General features: G+C 52.2%; 1 protein-coding gene and 1 long non-coding RNA gene across 8 annotated transcripts in view; one reads left to right on the plus strand and one right to left on the minus strand.

Moving 5' to 3' along the window:
* Positions 1–20,262, plus strand: part of GPM6B (glycoprotein M6B) — a 159,952-nt gene that overhangs the window by 115,106 nt on the left and 24,584 nt on the right. For 3 of the 7 annotated variants that reach the window (XR_012026541.1, XM_072817214.1, XM_072817213.1), the window contains exon 2: positions 7,395–7,514. The exons of the other annotated variants lie outside the window; for them this stretch is intronic. Coding sequence is in view for 2 of the 3 variants with exons in the window: in XM_072817214.1 (XP_072673315.1) it covers positions 7,395–7,514 (120 nt within the window). In the remaining variant the exon portion in view is untranslated. The remainder of the gene's footprint in view (positions 1–7,394; positions 7,515–20,262) is intronic. 7 annotated transcript variants of the gene reach the window in all.
* On the minus strand, positions 384–18,618 carry LOC140628159 (uncharacterized). The gene is made up of 4 exons (XR_012026542.1): positions 17,950–18,618; positions 4,477–4,650; positions 4,041–4,349; positions 384–942 (listed from the first exon to the last, which is right to left on the minus strand). It is a non-coding gene; the product is annotated as an uncharacterized lncRNA (long non-coding RNA).

Genomic DNA, 20,262 nt, shown 5'->3' on the forward strand with positions numbered 1-20,262 from the left:
GACTTACGTGTTTTGCAGCAAGAAAGTGACAAAATAGAAGCTAAAATTAACCCGTCTTTTCCTAGATAAAAACTGATCCCAAGGGTGACACCCCGTAGAATCAGCTCAGCCACCGTTAAATGACAATGCGGTGAGATGCCTCCCACCTCTCTCTTGCTCCCAAAGTTACAGAGTATCCTGAAGGCGCGAGGACGTTTTCTGCACCTGCAGTGGCTCTAATATCGCCAGCCTGCACGCCAAGGTTATTTCCCACAGCCTGGGATCAAGTGACAGCCCCTAAACAATAGTGACTTTCCGGGGTGGGAGCACAACTCCGTTTCACTTGTGAACGTGTTGTTGAACTGTCTAAAATTGCCGAAATAGTCAACCATTTTACACCTACAAACATGGCAATTTCAGGCATTTGAGCCTCACAGCAGGCTTGGATAGAGGCTGCCTGTTTTTATTGGGAATTTCTTCTGTACCCCATACCCTAATGACATCATATCCTAAGCAGAGCAATTATATCCTAAGCAAAGCAATTTCATTTTTTAGAATCAATTAAACTTCGAAGTATGATTAAAATCTGCATGACAAAAACATCTGCATAACATGAAACTTGCCATCTTAACCATTTTTTTAGGTATGTGTTTCGGTGGGGTTTTACGTACATAGCATTTTAATGTTACAATTGGCAGCTTGATTCAATGCCTGCATGCAAGCTACCGCCCCTCACCAACAGAACCAAACAAAAACCTTGCTTTTTCTTGTAGATCTATATTTTTGATTTATATGAATGACCGAATAGCAATAAGAGGAGCGCTGGGGAGTGTTTATGAAGCTGAGGAATGGAGATAGAAGTAAGGATTGATCTCCGTGACGATTAGAGATGAAGTTTGCGGGGCATGATCACGTAATAGTGCTGTTGGGAGGAAGCCTCTCGCAGTTTACAGCAACGTTTTCCTAAAACACATGATTTCATTTAGTGCGCACGGTTTTTATTAATATGGTATTTGCCATATTAATAAACGAAATTAACCATTGATAGACCATTAATAAAACCATTTTGATCTCTGCAAAAAAAAAAAAACATGCCTTTCTTTTTTTTTTCTCTCCAAATGCAAGCAAGGAGCATAAAGCCAGTAAAAAATCCGTATTACACAACTGTGCATCTCGTCCTCATTCAGGCTTACGTACGGACTGCTATTATTTTACGTCAATTAAATACTACTTACTAGCAAATCTGCAGGCTGCACTACATCTATTGACTGTCAGTAGGTGAAACCTCGTTAGCTAGCTAGCTAGCTGTGATTTTAGAGACAAAATTAGAAGCAAGAAGGAATTTCTGGAGGGACTTTAAAAACTGCCAAAATTGATAGACACTAGCTGTTAGGGTAATTAAAAAATGCCAGGTGAACACAAGCTGTTGTCACATGTAGAGTTCAGGTGTGAGTAAGCATATGGGCCAGGGCGTGTGTGTCACCACTACAGCCACAGGGGTTGTGGTCACTGTGTGGCCTGCCACCAATGCTGATTTGGAGGATGGCTTACCTGCTAATCCTCATTTAGACAAACAAGTCCGTGTGCCAGCTGCACCCAAGTCAGAACCCACACAAGTATCATCTTTGTCATTTCCCAGTTGGCTCGCCCATTGTCATTCTAGGCGAGCACACACACACGCACACACACAAGAGGCACGAAGTGACAGTCACAGATGTTTCCGCCTGCTTGTCACTCCAGTGTCCCTTCAGATTTAACTTCAAATTTAGAAGATAAATGTTGACTTCATTGAAATGTACATTTAAAATCTTGACATAATTGGAGACTGCATTATATAATCCTTGAGCTGGTGGGTCTGTTTTTTTGTGGAGGTTTTTTTTTTTTTTTTTAGGCCTTTCAGCAAGGGATTTAATTTCCGAAATTTAATCCTATACATTTTGTCACTTCCCACAGAGTTTTTCACGCACATCTATTTTTTCCCCTGTGTTCCTCCTTTCCTATTTGTTTTTAGTAGTTCATGCTAGGGGCTGTACCTGCCTCTTAATTGGGGGGTATTATTGCACAATGGGAATTCTAGCTTTGGATAATTATTCCATTAGAGAATTAATTGGATTATTATTAAGACTAGAATTAAATTTAGCTTTATAAATTGTCCTCAACTTTTTTAGTTGGCCTCACTTTTCAGCAGGACAGAGAGCCATATCTTTAAATCAGAAGGACTTTTGATCCTATTTTAAACACGAATAATCAAATCCTAAAACACACACACACACACACATGCATATTGGGGTGTGTGTGTGTGTGTGTGAAACAGCTTCATCGCTTTTGCCACAGAACACCACTGGATGGTCAAAATTCCCAAGAAGTATTCAGGAGATACCCAGAAATATTTAAGGCAAGCAAGCAGCTCTTCTCAGATGGATGTAAGAAATGCCAGGTTGTTACAAATAACAGTTTTTACTTTGGAAGCATTAAATGAAACCAAAGTGTGAGGATTGACTAAACAGATTCACTGAAATGGAATAACTGGAAGAAATGAAGAAGACAGAATCAAAGGAAGTAGATCATGGGCCTCAGTAGCAAAGCGATGGAGAGCTAGGCTTCTATTTATTTCTGTGGAGTATTACTTGATGTCAATTCATTTGTGAAAACCAGTGCATCTGGAAGTGCTGGGAATGCTCAGTCAAGGGGTAGAAAAACAATTGAATCAATTGCTGTATTGTGTGGGAAAAAAAATCTGCGATGCAAATTGTTTTTATTACATGTAGGAAATTGAAATCTACTGAAACAATTATAGCCGAGCTAGTTAAGTGCCCGGAATTACTGCTGAAATAATTTTGAGAGTTCCAGGCATCAAACCACACGGGAAGAAAAATGTAGTAAATTGGAAATAATGTATAATTGAAAATAAATTCTGGGACGTAAGCAACGTAAGAAATGAATTCAAACTGTTGACTTGTGTAAAAAATTAACACATTCATTTAAATTTGGGGGGCAAATAGATCTTAATGTCTTAGGTGTTCGGGGTTGTGTTTGTTCGTTTTATTTTAATTGTGTGCACTTTGGCCCCTCTCTTTTTTTTTTTTTAGTAAGAAAAGCACTCTTCTAGAATATATGGCCTGTGTGCTGAAAACCCTGAGGGACACATTTAACGTTACGCTCCTCCTGGTGATCTAGAAATGACTTGATATTGAGGTTTTTATTGACATTTCCTAACTTGATTAGGAATACAGTACAGAGAAAGTTTTAGATGCAGGTTTTCCCTCTGAGAGTCTGCCAAGGAGGACATTTGAAGAGAAGGTGTCTGGGGAATAGGTTGTAGAGAAAAGCATGACCGGCCAGATGGTGCTGGACGGATGTGGTAGGTATGATACAGCTTGCTTTTACCTTATTTTATTTTTTTAGAAAATGTAAGGGTGGAGAAGATCTCAGTGAAGCCATTTGGCGCATCTCCTACTTTTATATTATTGTTTCTATTAGCATATTTGTCGAGACTTGGCCCTGCTGTTTCATTAGACAAAGAATTCTGACCCATTTCTGGAAGTTTAGATTTGCCTTCCTGGAAATTGGGCTGAAGTCTCGTGTTCAGATTGTAATGTCACAGATCATGTTTTCCCATTACCTGTGAAACTACAAGTCGATTTAGGGTGAAAAACCTTAATAACATGACTTGGGAGCCTTGATGGGTCTGAGAACCTGTGAAGTAGGCAGTGAGTGTCCCCACGGAGCAAATTGCCCCTCACTGGGACTTGGTGATGAATTGGATTGTTCCAGAGACGCGCCCTTGCGTTTTTCTCCTTGGGACCAAACTCACAGCCCTGTGAGGTGGCAGGCCAGGAATCAGGATGGCTGTGGGATGGAGGAACAAGGTGACACACGCTGGCTTGGAAGAAAGGGAGGCTCCAGTCCCAGCTGCATGCATGTACCTGGTCATTCATTCATTCATTTAATAATACTCTCTTTTGAGACATCCTCCTCCTCAGTTCCCCCAGCACATGTAGAGTACAGGGGTGCCTAACTCATCTTAGGGACCACTGTGTGTAACAGGATCTTGGTTTTACCTGTGATTTTGCCACCCAGTGGCAGATTACGTAGCAGGACGACAGTACCCGGGTGGAGGATTTTCCTCCCCAGGCAGCCCAGGGACCTCTCTCTTCCAGACACGTGTAAAAAGAGAAAAGAAACGGACTTCCTCTTCTGTAGGCTGATTTGATTGAGTGCATTGACTTCATTCTGCATCCAGGTCTTAAGTAGCCACGTTCCATATCCAGGGTGTGCACACTTCATCCAGGAAGGGCCAGAGAGTAACCATTTTAGGCTCTGTAGGCCTCCCCGTCTCCGTTGTAACTCCTCAGACCTGCGGTTGTAGCCTGAAACCAATAAAGGTGGCCAAGTGCCAATAAAGCTTTATTGACAACAACAGGTGGCCATCGTTGGCTGGCCCCTGCTTGTATTTCGTGAGGTGTCCGAGCTTTCCCTTAATATTTTAAATCCTACCTGGAAAGGAAAGACGGCAGATCCAGCTCTCAGAGACCTTGCCTCAGGAGGATGGCCTTTCTAAGGGAGCTCAGCCTTTGTCACCTAGTCGCCTCCGGTGGTCATTTTGTAGGTGCCGGAAAGTAGACCAGGCTGCAGGTCAGTTGTTCAGCCCTGTCACAGAAGACTATCACCCTAAGTAAATGGGGGAAAAAGACAAGAAAAAAAGAGGTACAAGGCATTGTTTTGTTTTCCTTTCCTCGATTCCCCATTGTTTGCTCCATGCCCACCTTTGCTGACGACCACCCACGGTTGTGACCGTCCCCGTCAGCCACCACCGCTCCCTAAGGGGAACATCTGCGGCCTTCCCTCGGTAGGGCATGAGCCAGGATCTCCCGGCCGGGTGTGGACATTTTACCCATTTCTTCTTGCCCGTTGCCCGTTGCCCAGCATCGACTGTGTCTTAATGGACCCCTCAGGCTGAGGCCTGTCCTTGCAGTCACGTGGCTTCCTCCTAGACGCTGGGACCCTGTCCTTTTAAACAAAACTGTATATACTGTGCTCTTTGGAATTTTAGGATCAGTTTTATACGTTACGTCTCCAAGCTTGGCTCAAAAATAGAGAATGGACAGGATTTTCTTTTCTTTCACGTCTAAAGATTTACTGTGGTAGGATGGCCTTCCCAGAAGTATTGGAAAACAGCCATCCGCTTGCTGACCCCGTCTCCACATCTGCTGGAGGAGTAGCATTTTTCTGCCGAGTTAAGCATGTCTGGCATGCTGCCATGTTCTTGGCAGAGAACACGGAGCCTTGGGGCAGTCCATGGCTTTGATTGTCCTCGCCTAGCAGCCTGTGCCTGGTGGCCCGAAGGTCTGGAGACTGCCCCTTGCATGTGAGGAGAGAACAGAGAGTGGTTGCATCCTGTGCAGAGACGCAGGGGATTGCATGGCCTGGCTTGTGAGGTCAGCGTGGGGGGGACCTGGAGGTCCGGATCTTGGTCCCCGGGGTCCCAGGGTGCTTCCTCACCTTCAACCAAATGAGCTTTCAGCTGACATTTATTGGGCACCTGTGCATTGGGCGTGGAGAGGGAACTTTTTTTTTTTTTAGAGGACGATTTGAAATTTCCAGATCAGGAGTGCTCGAGCTCCTCGCAGGGCTTTGCTTGGGGTCCACGTGGAGGGCTCCCAGCCACTTAAGCCACCGCTTCTGGTTCTTTCCACCAGCCCCACTGGGTGTCTTTGCTCTCAGACAATGCAGCACAACCCACGCCCGAGAGAGACTCTCCTGAGCGCTGGAGCAAAAAACCTAAATCCAGGGAAGGCTGAGAGTTAAGTCCTTTCCGGGACCCCGAAATAACACCAGGAGCGAGGGACCCGAGACATTCCTTCGGGAGGCACAGAAGCCCAGCTCCCCCCCACACTGACCTCGGGAAACCTCCCTTAGGGGCAGAGGCCGGGCCCGCGGGGGCGGAGTCGTGGTTCCCGAGGCCCGTGGGGAGGCTCATGGGGAGGCCGGTGGGGAGGCCCGTGAGGAGGCAGGTGGGGAGGCCCATGGGGAGGCTCATGGGGAGGCCGGTGGGCCCGCCTCCCACCCAGGCCGCTTCCCCTCCCCTGGCCCTGGCCCTCTCCGCGTCCCTAACGGTAGGACGCTGACGGGAGCGACTTCCTAGGACGGCTCGGCGGACGCCCGACCTTGGCTCACGGAGGCCGCAGGTGCCGCTTGGCGTGGCGACGGGCTCCGCCAAGGCGAGCTGCCCTCGCGCCGTTGACACAACCAAAACAGCCACAAAGTGTGTCGCTGTGCAGCTCCGGGCTGGCCCTGGCATCCTTTATTTTTTCCTTCCCCTTTAAACATCTTTAAAAGCCTCCAAATGTCTCTTAAAAGATGTTTTTGCTTTCCCTTGAAGCCACGAAGGCTTTCTCTGAAACAGCACCTCGGAAAGCCCCCGCCTGCCGCTGGGGGTGACCTGGGGCCTTGCAGGCACGGCCGGTGGGCATTTGCTGTCGCCCCGCGGCGCGGCTGTGGCCTTGGGCCCCCGCACCTGCCGCCGGGACCGCTGCCCCCTTCAGCATCCGTGGCGCCCCCGGGCCTCGCCCCCGGGGTGGCTTGTGCCCCTGGCCCCCGGAGCCCTGATGAGGGCCTTCGGGATGGTGAGCCCACGAGGGGTTGGCGGCCGCCGCCTGTGGCTCGGGGACACGGGCAGACCCGCATCCCGCTGGCCAGGCCCTTAAGAAGTGGGAAACCGAGTCCTTTTATCAGATAGGGACCCGCGTCCCTGGGAGGCCGCTGGGCAGCATCCGTGTGAGCCCAAGACCAGCAGCCCCTCCCTCCCAAACCCTGGAAGTAATTGGAAGGGGATTTAATCCAGAACATTCTAGACTCCGAAGTCCTGAGCTTAAGGTGAGCCGACGGAGACGCGGAGAGGTCCGCGGGGGACAGGACTGCTGCCCGAGACTCGGCGGGCCTCGGGGCTCACTGGCCAGACTTTGAGGGCCGGAGCCGGGGACCGTCGCCGACGGTGACCCTGCAGCCCCTTAGGCTCGTGCAGCCGCAGTGATAAGGACGCTCTGTTGGTCCGAGAGGGGAAGCAACCAGAAAGAGCAGCCTTCTGGGGAGAAGCCAGGCTCCCACTATAAATAGCGTCTGCCCAACGCCAGCGTTTCTCAGGGGCGGGGTGGCGAGGGAGGGGGACGTGGTGACAACAAGGAAGGAGAAGGCGATTTGGGTGAGTTTGGTCCACCTCCGGATGGGGGGAGAGGCTCCAGCGTTCGCGATTGCTCCTGCCTCGGTGCTGAGCCGGTAGGGAAAGGTTGCATCCCGGCCGCGTGGTTTGGTTTAAGCTCCTCGTTGCCTTTAACTATTTGGTAAAAGAATAAATGCTGATGTAGAATCTTTGCTGGAGATAGAGACACTGACTCTTTGCCACCTGAAATTGGCAGTGAACAGCAGAGCTGAAATGGAAATTGGCAGGTACCACTGGATGTACCCAGGCTCAAAGAACCACCAGTACCATCCCGTGCCAACCCTGGGGGACAGGGCAGGCCCCTTGAGCAGTCCAGGTAAATACAGCCTCGGGCTGAATTCTCATAGCAAGTCAACTGTTCTCTTTACTATTATTTGTAATGGCTCTTTCAGTGTGGTGATATTTTATGTTTTGTTTGACGCATTAATTTGTTCGCAGGGGCGCGGGTGGAATTGGCCCTTGACGATTTTTTTAATCATCTTTTGTTTTTCTCTCCTCCTCTCCATTCCACCCCATCTTCGGCCTCTTTCTTCTCCCTCCTCCCCCCCTTCCTTGCCCTCACCTCCTCTTCTCAAGAGGGAGCAGTGTGCAATGACCCAAAGCTTTGGGTTGACTCCGAAATTGCCGGTGTCTGAACCAGTAGCGGGGTGGGCGGTGGGTGGTGGGTGGGTGTCCCGCGTGTCCTCCCCCACGGCACCAAGAACGGGGCTGGGACGCGCGAGGAGCCTTGTCTCCAAGAGCACGGGTGTCCCCACACTCTGTGCGAACGTCAGTGTCTTTGAGAAGGAAAAACCCAAGGCCGTGACATGAGGAGCCGGTAACTGGGTGCTCGGTCCCATCAGGTAGGTCCGTGGGGTCTGGCTTCCAGTTGCCTTGCCCACAAGGGACGCTGGTGTCTCAGAACCGCCAGGGGCTAGGTTGGAGCCAGATGTGGGTCACTCCGGGGGCCCCAGAAGCGGGCAGGAGGCCCAACCTCCACGTTCCCAGCGGCTGCACCTGCCATTTCCCGGCCCAGTTAGCCACAAACTCCAGTGACCCCGAGCTCTTTGGAAGGGGGTGGGGGCGGGGCAGGTAAACCCAACAGGCTCCCGGCGTTGCTGTGCTTTTCCGGGGTTCCCCAGCGTTACTCGGCCCAAGTAGTTGCATTGCACGCTTTTTGGAGAGCGAGTCAGAGGTGATGGTGTAGGATGCACACCCCGAGAACGAGCAACCCTGAGGTACGATGTAGGGCACGCGCAGAGTCACGGAGCCTCGTACCTCTCATTGAGCTAATAAAACTCTTTCCAAACCCAAATTGTGGCTTCAGGTTAATTAACGTGCAATCCGATTTCAGATTTAGTTCTACACCTTGAATTATGCATCTCTTCTCTTGACGTGTGGCTGTCAGGCGCCAGCTGTGCGTGTGTGTGTGTGTGTGTCCCCATGCGCACAGTGCCCGTTAGAAAAAGTGAGCAAGAAGTGACCAGAGACATTTGTTCTCATAGATCCTTTGAGGAATGGGGAGGGTTCTGGAATGCCGATGTGCAAGTTGCTGGTGGACGTGACCTACCCAGACTGTGAGCACGACCAGCAACCAGGCGCACGGCGGGTCCGTGTCCAGCACAGCTCGGGGGAACCGCGGGCCACCACGCTGAGTCCGAGAAGCCGGACACGAGGGACCAACTGCCGTCGGATTCCCTTCGCATTGAATTTCCAGAGTTAGCAGATGTCCTGGGACAGAGCGTGGATCCGTGTCCGTCGGAGGCTGGCGGGAGGGCGGGTGGGCAGTGGCCGCTGACGGGACCGGGCGGTCCTTTGTGGAGTGACGGGAGGCTTTAGACGTTCCGTTGTGCTGATGGTGACACTGCTCTGTGAATTCACTCCGAGCCATCGAACCGTACGCTGACACAGGCGGGTTGCGTAGGTGAACTGTGTCGTGCTGTTTCTAGAAAGCCCCTCGCCCCACCCCCCGCCCCGCCAGCAACATTGGGTGCGCACAGCTCGCGGGGCCGGGGAGGCCTTTGGTACCCGGACAGGAAGGCCTCCGAGTTACCAGAAACTGCTTGGAAGAGGATGGCGGGGCTTTAAGAATGTGCTGCGAGACGCGGGGCCAGTTGGGGATCGACAAGGGGCCCGGCCGCGGGGTGCTGTGCTGAGCAGGTTCGGGCACCCGGTGGGTGCGGTGATGCCCACGCGCCCACCCGCAGCCGCGCCCGCCACGCGGGCCACCCGAGCAGCCCCGGCAGCCCACGGCAGCATACGGGCTTCGGGGCTTTTCTCCCCGCCCCACCCGCAAACTTTTGGGGCCGAACTCGTTTCAGAGTCCAGAGGAGTTTGGGCTTTCGAGAAGTCACGTGGGGCGCACAGCAGGTGCTGCCTGATGCCACCCCAGGCCTGGGCGCCCCCCGCCCTCGAGGCCTTCCTCCCGAGGGCCCAGGTCTGGGCCGTGACCCTGGCACCGGCCTCTTGGCCACTCGGGTCAGGTTGGGCACCAAGTGGGTTCGGATCGGAACCAGTTTTGCTGTCTACACACACGCGCACACACGCTCGCGCTGCGCGTAACGGAGGATCTCAGAGGTTGGGGAATTCTGGAACGGTGCGGCGAGACACGCAGGACTCTGATAGGGTCCCGTTGCCAGTGACTCGTCATGTGAGGGTTCTGTGAACGAGCAGGTTCTTCTCTGAGTGCGAGGGGGGGAGGCACTAAAGCGGATTTCTAGAATCATCTTCCCAGATCCGCAGTGAGCGGCCCTAACGCACACGTAGTTGGACCCTTGTGCACCGAGCACGGTGGCAGCGTCGGGGACCGCCGGTGGCCGTGGCCCGGGCCGACGCCGCAGCGCAGCCCCGCCAGCGCCTTCCCAGTTGCCTAGAGATTTTGTTGGCTCGTCCGTCGACGCAGTTGCCATCCTGTACTTAGATCCCAAACCAGATGGTGTGAGGGAAAAAATAGAGGCTTCCATATGGTCTGGTGTGGTTTCCCGCCGCCCCCTGGAGTTCTCTGTTTCTTGGGGGGGGGGGGGGGGTTCAAGAGAGGCTGAGCCGATCTGTGCAGAGGAAGGGCCTCCCGCACCTCCAGCCGCCACAGCCGCGACCCCCGCCCCCCGCCCCGGGGGGCAAAGTCCAGGGGTGTGGCTCTGCCGACATCAGTCTGTCCTTTTGTGTCCCTCGTCTTCGGTGTGACTTTGCAGACAGTTTTAGGACCTGGACGGTTAAACCTTTGCCAGCAGTTTCTTGTTTTTCTTCCTTTATGGTCTTGTAAGCGCCGGGCCCGGTCGCTGCCACCCTCCCCGGAGGCCGGTGGCCCCGCGGGCAGCAGGACAAGGACGGTGTGGGCGGGGGGGGGGGGGTGAGCAGCGGGAGCGCAGCCCCCGGAGCCTGTGGCGGGGGTCACGGGCCCCAGCCCACACCTGCTGCCTCACGGTTTGCGTTTCTGCAAGATTTCCAGATGGTTCCAAGGCGCACACGGAAGGTGGGAAGCGCTAACCTAGATGAAGGCCCCAGAGGAGGAGGGAGAACTGGGGATGGACTGAAGAAATGGTTATTTATTCTTAGGATTTTATGTATTTACTCATGAGACCCAGAGAGAGAGGCAGGGACCCAGGCAGAGGGAGAAGCAGGCCCCGTGCAGGGAGCCCGACGTGGGACTCGATCCTGGGCCCCCGGGCCCACGCCCTGGGCCAGAGGCAGATGCTCCCCCCTGAGCCCCCCCCGCTGCGGCCCGGAAGGAGTGACTGTTAGCCCCCGGGATGGAGCGCTCGCTTTCCGCCTGGAACGGGCTGCGGATCAGGGGCCCGCTCGTCCCCTGGGCACCGAGGCCTGTTAGCCGGAGGGGCAGCGAGCGACCTTCGAGCTGAGGCCGGGCCCTTCTCGTGCCTTCGTTGAAGATCTTGGTCAAGGGGAGGCGGGGGCCACCTGGGGGGCTCAGCGGCTGAGCAGCTGCCTTCGGCCCAGGGCGTGACCCCGGGGTCTCGGGATCGAGTCCCGCATCGGGCTCCCCGCATGGAGCCTGCTTCTCCCTCTGCCTGGGTCTCCGCCTCTCCCTGTGTGTCTCTCATGAATAAATAAATAAAATCTAAAATAAGGAAAAAGCTCTTGGTCAAGGGTGGGGGGCAGCGCAAGCAGGATCAGTCCCTCTCCTGTGGCAAAGACGGGGGAGAGGAACGGCCTGGGAGGACCTGCGGGCCCCCGTGCCTTAACCTAGGCCATCCCCGGAGGGACCCGGAGGACCCTTGCACGGTCCCCCTGGGGTTCAGCGTGCAGTCTGAGTGCTGAGAGGCAGCCAGCCCCCCACTTTGCCAATCCTTCCCCCACCCCGCCATTTCCCAAATCCAAACTTTTCTGAAACTTGGTTTGAGATGGCCATGGATCATTCCAGAAGTTCGGAGAGCCGTCGCATACAGACTGCACGGGGTGGCGTGGGGCGCGCAGGTGGGGGTCGGGCAGAGGGCGGCGCGGGAAGCTGAGGCGTGGGATTCCTATGGGCCAGACTGGGTCTCTGAGCGGCCCCGGAGCGGGCCCGGGGTGGGGGTGGGGGGACAAGCCGGCCCGTCTCCCTCATCTGCTGCCCCGAGCGGGTGACATGGCCGGCGGGGTGCCGGGCAGCTGTGCAGGGGTGACCCCCTCACCTCTCCAGCCTGTGCCCCCCTGGCCCCCGCGAGGCTGAGCTGGGACTCTGCCGCGATAGGTGCGCGTGGAGTCCCGGGGGGGCTCCTGCGTTTCTGTTACTCGCTCACCTCGGGGCGGGGGGCGCTAAGGCTGAGGCCTCTCTGAAGGCGCTGCGACTGCGTTTCCAGGTGCAGGGGCCCTTCATCTTTTCGCCTGTGGCCCTGCGGCTGGTCTGCAGCTCCGTGTCACCTGTACCCGGTGGCGTGGGCCTGCCGCGTGGACTCTGGCGCGCGGGCCCTCCTGATGGCGAGGGTCCGGCCGGAGCAGCCCTAGTCCTTACACAGCTGCAGCCGGCGGAGCCGTCGGGGGGCTTGTGGCTCCACGAGTTGCAGCTTACACCAGGCTCAACGGTGGGCGCGGCGCAAGCGTATCACAGCCCGCTTCACGCCGGAAGGTTGCTGAGCGTTTCTGGTTCTGTTTCTAGAGTTCTTCGCAGTTGGTTTTCTGCCACGGACCCATCGTTTCATTTCCAAGTCACCTGCAGTCTTCCCAAAACACGTGCCCTAGACCGCGGTTCGCGATTTTATGGCACATTTACCGAAGGCTGTTATTACAGCAGCCAAATAGATGTAATTTCTTGTTTATGAATGCTCGTTTTTTATCAGCTATATTGTTAGCGTGTGATTAGCGCTTGATCATGCAGCAGTGGCCGCCAGCGGTGCCAAATTCAGAGCCCCCTTTGCCTTTTGGTCTCGTGTCTGATCCTCAGCTCGGAGTCGGCAAACAAGGAAAGCAGGGATGGAAAGCACATCGATCAGTATGGAAGATCTGGAGCTTTCTATCAGACATAGTATCTGGTTTTAAGGGACACCGACTTGGATTGTTCAAAGCGGCGATTTGCCGTCTTTCAGAAATAGCGACATCTGGTCCCCACTTCCTTTACGATACGCCCTGTGCGCCGTGCTGTTAAGAGTTAATGGAAATGAATTGTGTTTTGAGACCTTTTGCCACCCTTGAGAGCTAACTGGAGATACTGGGAAGTAGGGAGCTCGAGCCTGCCCACCTCCCCAGGCTGTGTCCTTTCGGGCATCCCTCCCGTTCACTCACAAATAAGCCCCACACACACCCCCACGTGTTTCCATGTCTGTCAAAAGCTTATATAAAATGGCTTTTGTGCTAAATAGAAAGCTCTGCGTGTCAGAGAGCCATTTAGGTGGGATGAGGCTTTTGCTGAAGATCATCATGCTTGCATTGTATCTGGAAAGTTCTGTAGACAGTGCTTTCCCCCCCAAGGAATAACTCCAGTGGTCAAATGTCAGGCTGGGAGAAGTAATGCGATCAAAATGAGCCTTTCTGTGCTCTTAAAACAACGCTGTTTACGTTCGTGTGCTCTTTCCCAGTGGTCATAAATGGAGGTTATGGACGTTCCCGGGAGGACTTGACTTAGACACAAGCTGGTGATGCCACCCACCGCATTGTTCGTAAATAAAATTTCATCAGAACCAGCCCTGCCCATTCATGTACAGATCGTCCGTGGCTGTTTTCCTGCCACAACAACAGAATCGAGTGGTTGCAACCATAAGCCCTGCAAAGCCAGATATATTTGCTATCTGGCCCTTTACAGGGGAAAAAAAATCCTGCCAACCCTTGACTTGAAGTACTTGCATTCTCAGCCCACATCGCAAGTTTAAGCTACTTTTGGAAGGCAGCACCCAAGACTGCTAGTCGCTCACTGCCCTGAGGTCATCACCCAGGATCTGTCCCCTTCTTCTCTCCAGGCCCCAGAATCCTTGCTCCCCGAGGGGACCCACCATTCACAGGCTTTACGCTGAAGCCCAGCCCTTCTTCACAGAGTACCTTGGCTCTTTCTGGAAGCTCTGCCCCCTCTGGTCTCTTTCAGGTCCCTCTCTGAGTGTCCCCATAATAAATCAAGTCCTGCGAAATGATGTCAGGGAGCTGTTGTCATCTGCTGTGCCATCTGGTATACTCTAGCAAGTTTTCTGTTCTGTGACCTCGAAAGACTGTTTCTATTTTATTAAGTGTAATATTGGGGGTCATTTTTTAAAAAGATTCCTTTATTTGAGAGAGAGAGAGAGAGAGAGAGAGCACGAGAGCACACGTGAGGGAGAGGGGGAGAGATCAAGAGTCTTAAGCAGACTCGGTGCCGAGCACAGAACCTGAATGGGGCTCGATCTCATGACCCTGAGATCATCGCCTGAGCTGAAACCAAGAGTCGTCTGCACAACTCACTGGGGCCCTCAGGCGTGCTGGGTCTTTTTTTTTTTTTTTTAAGTTTTTATTTTAATCACCCAGTGCTCATCGTGACAAGTGCACTCCTTAAGCTTGGGGGTCATTTCTTTTTTTTTTTTTTTTTTTTTGTAAGATTTTATTTATTTATTCACGATAGACATAGAGAGAGAGAGAGGCAGAGACACAGGCAGAGGGAGAAGCAGGCTCCATGCAGGGAGCCCGATGTGGGACTCGATCCTGGGACTTCAGGATCACGCCCTGGGCCAAAGGCAGGCGCTAAACCACTGAGCCACCCAGGGATCCCCTGGGGGTCATTTCTTTAAGTGAGGTTGCACAGTATGGTGTGGGCCTCTGATGCCCTGAATCAGAATCCCCAAGGATGCTGGTTAAACATTCATATTCCCGGGCCCCATCCACCTGAAGTTTGAGCGCCACTACCGTATACACCGAGGATCATAACCCCGGTTCGGAGAATAGCTCCTCATTATACCGTCTTTGGCAAAGTATATTTCAGTTCCAAATACTTTTCTGGAGAACATCAGCTTGAGATTCAGAGGTGACTCGTAAACATACTCTCAAGATGCCCCAAACCAAATGGCCACATCCTTAGCAGACAGCGCTACTGAATTTGACACCAGCTCTTCTCGATGTTTTTATTCTGTCATTGTATCTCTCTGTATTAGAAAAATGCGAAAGGATCCTGTCGAAGAGCTGCCGGCAGACACCAGAGCTGTGGCTGCGTGCTCATTATCTACTGTTGCATGATGAATTAATTTTGGACTTAGCAATGAGAAATGACATATATTATCTCACTTTCTGTAGCTCGGGAGTCTGGGCTTGGCTCAGCGGTCTCCGATGCGGCCGCCATGAAAGTGGCGGCTGAGGCTGCAGTCTCATCTGGAGGCCCAACCGTGGAATCCGCTTCCCAGCTCACTGCTGTGTTTGTTGGCAGGACTCGGTCCCTCAGACTGTTGGCCCAAGACTTCCCTTGGTCCTTTGCCATGTACGCCTTCCTGTAGCGCCCTCACGGCTTGGCAGCTGGCTTCATCAGAGCAAGTGAGTGGACGGGAGAGAAAGTGCTAGCAGGACAGAAGCCATGGTCTTTGGAGATCTCATTGGGGGAGCACGTCACTAGGTCCAGGCCACACGCAGGGAGAGGGAGTCACATGGTGCGAACAGCGGGAGGCAGGGACCCTTGGGAATATCTTAGAAGGCTGCCTGCCGCAAGCTGTCACCGAGCGGAAGGAGCCTGTGAGTTCTGCAGCCACAGGATGTGTCCCCCCAGCCCACCCCACCCAGGGGGGTATGGCTCTGGCCTTTGGCTGCCAATCCTTAGTTCCCCAGACGGATTCACAATCTTTTAAGAAACGGGTCTTTTTTTTTTTTTTTTTTTTTGACTTTCTTGAGGGTATAATTGATGTGCATTAAGTGCATATATTTAAAGTGACCTACTTGGTAAATTTGATGTGTGACTCTGCCCATGAAACCGGCCGCACGAGCCAGATGGGGACCTGTCCATTGATCTGCAGGGCTCCCGGGGTCCCTTTCATCAGCCCTCCCTCTCACCTGACCTCTCTACGCAACCACTGGTGTGTTTTCCGTCACTTTCTGGATTAGTTTACATTTTCTGGAATGGCCCTTCTGACAAGTTGTTCCCATAAATTCCTTCACCGTTTCTCACCAAGCCAGTCCTATAAAATGTGGTGACATTGACTGTGTTAAATAATCAAAATTCCAGAGTAAATCTTAAAAGATCCAGTTGGTTTTGTTAAATGATTGATGACTCCATCGGCATCCCATCTAGCAGGTGGAGGGGGGCCTGCTTAATTGTTCAAAATGGAAGGTTTTCATAGAAGGAAAGGATTGTTCCGGGCCAGGCCCCTCTTTCCTGGGGGGGTGGGGGGAGCAAGGGGTCTTATCGCGCACATGACCTCATCTTTCTCCCGCGGATGGAGAAGCCCCTGGTGGCAGACTCTTTGGCGCTGGCTGACTGAAGAAATTCCTGGGCAGCCCTGGTGGCTCAGCGGTTTAGTGCCTCCTTCAGCCCAGGGCATGATCCTGGAGACCTAGGATCGAGTCCCATGTCAGGCTCCCTGCATGGAGCCTGCTTCTCCCTCTGCCTCTCTTTCTCTCTCTCCCTCTCTCTCTGTCTCTCATGAATAAATAAATAAAATCTTTAAAAAAAAAAAAAAGAAAAGAAATTCCTGACTGACGGGTTGTGATGACATTTCTGGGAGAGGTTGAAATAGCAGTTAGCTTAGGTGTTAAGCCCGTGGCTTGGGAACTTGGCCTAAGCGACGCCATTTTGGGCCTGTGGTGTTCTTGGGAACAGCTGCTTCATGGCTCCAGCCCTTTCTGATTTTCTTCCTTCCTGCCTCCGTGAACACGCCCCGTGCCCTTTGACTAAGACTCTGAAGGCCCGCTCTGCTCGCACCCACTCCCGCCACCTACACACCCTGCGCTCCCCAGGCCAGGACGAGTTTCTTACACGTACCCTTCGGGCCCGCCACTCGCCTGCTCACAAACCCACCTTCTGTCTCCACTGCCCGCAAGGTGAACAGCGTTTCGGGCTGGGTTGGCGGCCACACCCCAAACTGTCATGCACCCCTCAGCCCATGGGCCTGCTCTCCCCCACACACGTGTCCATCTGTCCTGACTGCTAGGACAGGGGACCTGCCCCGCCTCACTCCCCATGCCCGAGTCAAGTCCCTTGTCTGTTGTGCTTATATGATGTCTTCTGTATCTAGGCCCCACAGCCCACTCCCAAGTGGGGTCCCTGCGCCCCCCAGCCCAGTGCCATACACACAGCAGCGGTTCCCCAGGGACGCGGAGATGCGGTCACCCGGGTGGTGCAGGAGGCTGAGTGCTGCTGAAGCTGAATATCGCACAGAGTTCTCAAGTTTCTGGAACACCCTGCAGATCTCCATGCTTTTACAGCCTGTCGTGTGAACTTAGAGCTAGCTTCCCCTGCGGCCTGTCAGCTTCCCCGATGCGGCACCCCGTCACCTCACTAGGCGGAGAGCGCACACATGATCTTTAGGAAGACCAGAGCCAGTTCCCACAAAAGGCAAAGGAAGGCACCAACAAGTATTTCTTGAATTTGTTTTTAACTTGTGAATATATCATTTTTATAATAAGGATCCTGTACTGCTCATGCCATATTGCAAATGTTAGAGGCGAATCTATTTCAAGATTTTCATAATGTGCTACAAAAACGAAGGATTTTTTTTTTTTAAGATTTGCATAGAGAGAGAGAGAGAGAGAGAGAGAGGCAGACACAGGCAGAGGGAGAAGCAGGCTCCATGCAGGGAGCCCGACGTGGGACTCGATCCCCAGACCCCAGGACCACACCCTGGGCCAAAGGCAGATGCTCAACCACTGAGCCACCCAGACACCCTGAAAAGTTCTTATTTAATGAGTTTTAGGACAAGATTTTAAAAGGATCTGTTGAAAAGCCATCCCCTTTGCGTCATTAAAAATAGTTTCGGCGTTCTTAGCGTCATACCGTTGAGCTAAAAGCTCAGTGACCCGTAGAAGGTCGAGAGACAATGGAGAAGCAAATTTCTCATTGAGCGCTTGGTCAGGAAGCCCCCATCCATTGACTTCATGCGACCTTAATGCCTTGTACCAGCAGCTCACAGGCTTCTGGGTGTTAGGTCTCCTTACACTCTTAAAAATAACAGAAGACTCCAAAAAGCTTTTGCTGATGTGGGTTGTATCTAGAAGTATTGCCTGTATTCAGAGTTATAACAAATATATTGTTAAATAATGAACTTATTTAAAGTAATAACACATCCATTACACGTTAGCGTAGCATTTAGGAAAGATAACTACTTTTCAAAACGAAATAAAACTTCGGTGAGAAGAAGAAGACTGTCTTAGGATTTTGTAAACGTCCTTGATATCGGACTTACTGTGAGACAGCCGGGCTCTCCTGTCTGCCTCTACCTTCATCCACAGGCATCTTGGATAACTAGTTTGGGTTGAAGTACATGATGAAAACTTGGTCTTCCGCAGATACGTAGTTGGACAATAGAGGAATGGTTTAATGGCCTTTCCGTGTGTTCGTGGAACTCCTCCTTGGTAATACAGCAAAATGCAACACGTGGTGGTTTCCCAAAGATTATTTGTAACGTGGAGTCTGAAGCCATATCCGTGACCTCTTGTACTCTGTTCACGTCTGTTGCTCTCCACTGCGCTTTGATCGGCTCTGTATGCAAGAATGATTTTATGTCCTTGCACATCGGTCATGGGGAGAATAGTGGTTCTCTGAGTCCCACAGATCTTCCAAATACGGACACAGTTCATTCTACTACCTCACCAAGACTCTCATTTGTTAATATTGTCCCAGTTTCATCCAGAAGTCTATTAAGCATTGGGAAGCTGGCACTTCCACTGTGGCACGTACATGTTTTCCACAATCGATGGGCAGCCAGTGGTGTCCCTTGTTTTCTAGCTCACTTGGATCATTTTGAGAAAACTTCTGCCGGACACCCAAGTCTTACTAGCTATAGCTTGTCATTAATTCGAGAAAAAATGATGTTCCAAAACAGAACAAAAAGATGCTGGTTTGGCTCGCAGCTCAACCACACGACAACCTTCCCTTAAGACAGCCATCATCGGGGCAGCCCGGGTGGCTCAGCAGTTTAGCGCCGCTTTCAGCCCAGGGCCTGATCTTGGAGTCCCGGGATCGACTCCTGCATCGGGCTCCCTGCATGGAGCCTGCTTCTCCCTCTGCCTGTGTCTCTGCCCCTCCCTCTCTGTCTCATGAATAAATAAATTTTTAAAAATCTTAAAACAAAAAAAAAAAAGACCGCCATCATCACACTTGGGTAGGCAGCAGATGTGCTTTATGCCTCCCTCCAGGTTCACCACACAGACTATTACAAAGGTTTATACTCCAGGGTTGAGATTTAATAGCATCAGTCATTTTTTACTGTGTCAAGGACCTTTTTAAGTGAAACGAATTATCTTTTTTTTAAGATTTATTTAGAGAGTGTGTGTGTGGGGGGGGCGGTGAGTAAAGGGAGAGAGACTCTCCAGCAGACTCCCCGCTGAGCGTGGCGCCCGACGTGGGGCTCCACCTCCCAATTCTGAGATCATGGCCCAAGGTGAAACCAAGCCGGAAGCCCAACTGACTGAGCCACCTTGGTGTCCCTCCTCCCTTTGTTTGTTTTCCCCCGTGCGTGTGTGGCAGGGAGAGCGCTGCTGCGGGGTGCCATTGGGTGCCACTGCCTCATTTGTGCTCCTCTGTCACCAGGTTTGCTGTGCAAACGTCAGCACGGTAGAAAAAGTAACATCTTAGGGGCTCCTGGGTGGCTCAGTCCGTTAAGCACCTGACTTCTTCTGATTTCAGCTCAGGTGATGACCTGAGGGTCGTCAGATGGAGCACCGCGTGGGGCTCTGTGCTGACCGTGGAGCCTGCTTGGAATTGTCCCTCTCCCCCTCCACTGCCCACTTGCTCGCTCACTTGCTCTCTCTAAAAAATAAAATAAATCTTTATAAAAAGAAAAAAAAAAGCCCAAACCCAGTAACATCTTAGTGCTATCTTTTTTTTTTTCCTTAGTGCTATTTTAAAAAGAATTTTAACCTCGCAGAGCTGCTAAGAGCATCTCGGGGGCTCCCAGGACTGCACAGACCGTGGCCCCACAGGGCTGGCCGAACAGACCGTCCCGGGGGTGCGTGAGGGATGCAGACGCTCGGTTCTCTCCCCACACCTGCCTCAACAGGATCGGCATTTTAACGAGATCCCCAGGGAACCTCTAGGCACGTTAAAGTTTGTGAAGCACTGCTGTTTAACAGGGCTCTGCAAACTTTTTCTGTAAGGGGCCAGATGGTAAATATCGGTGGCAACCACTCAACTCTGCCTTTGCAGCTTGAAAATAGCCACACGCAGGCCATAAACTAACGAGCGTGGCTGTGTTCCAACCAAACTTTATTTATGGACACACGGATTTGAACTTCTTTTACTTCTCTCCTGAAATAAATAATACGACTCTTTGCCATTAAAAAATCCTTTCGAAACATAAAAAAGCATTATTAACTCCCAGGCCACGTGAAGAGTGGCGTGTGGCTCGTGGACCCCAGTCGGCGGCCCCCTTCTCAGGAGCACTTGTTCTCCGACTTGGATGCTCATTGAAATTAGCTGGGGAGGTTTTTTTTTTTTGGTCCTTAAGAAGGCAAAACCTCGGATTCCCAAGTCTCAGCCCCAGAAATTCTGATTTAAT

Source organism: Canis lupus, chromosome X (genome assembly GCF_048164855.1).
Source record: "Canis lupus baileyi chromosome X, mCanLup2.hap1, whole genome shotgun sequence".
In the NCBI taxonomy this organism is placed as follows: Eukaryota; Metazoa; Chordata; class Mammalia; order Carnivora; family Canidae; genus Canis; species Canis lupus.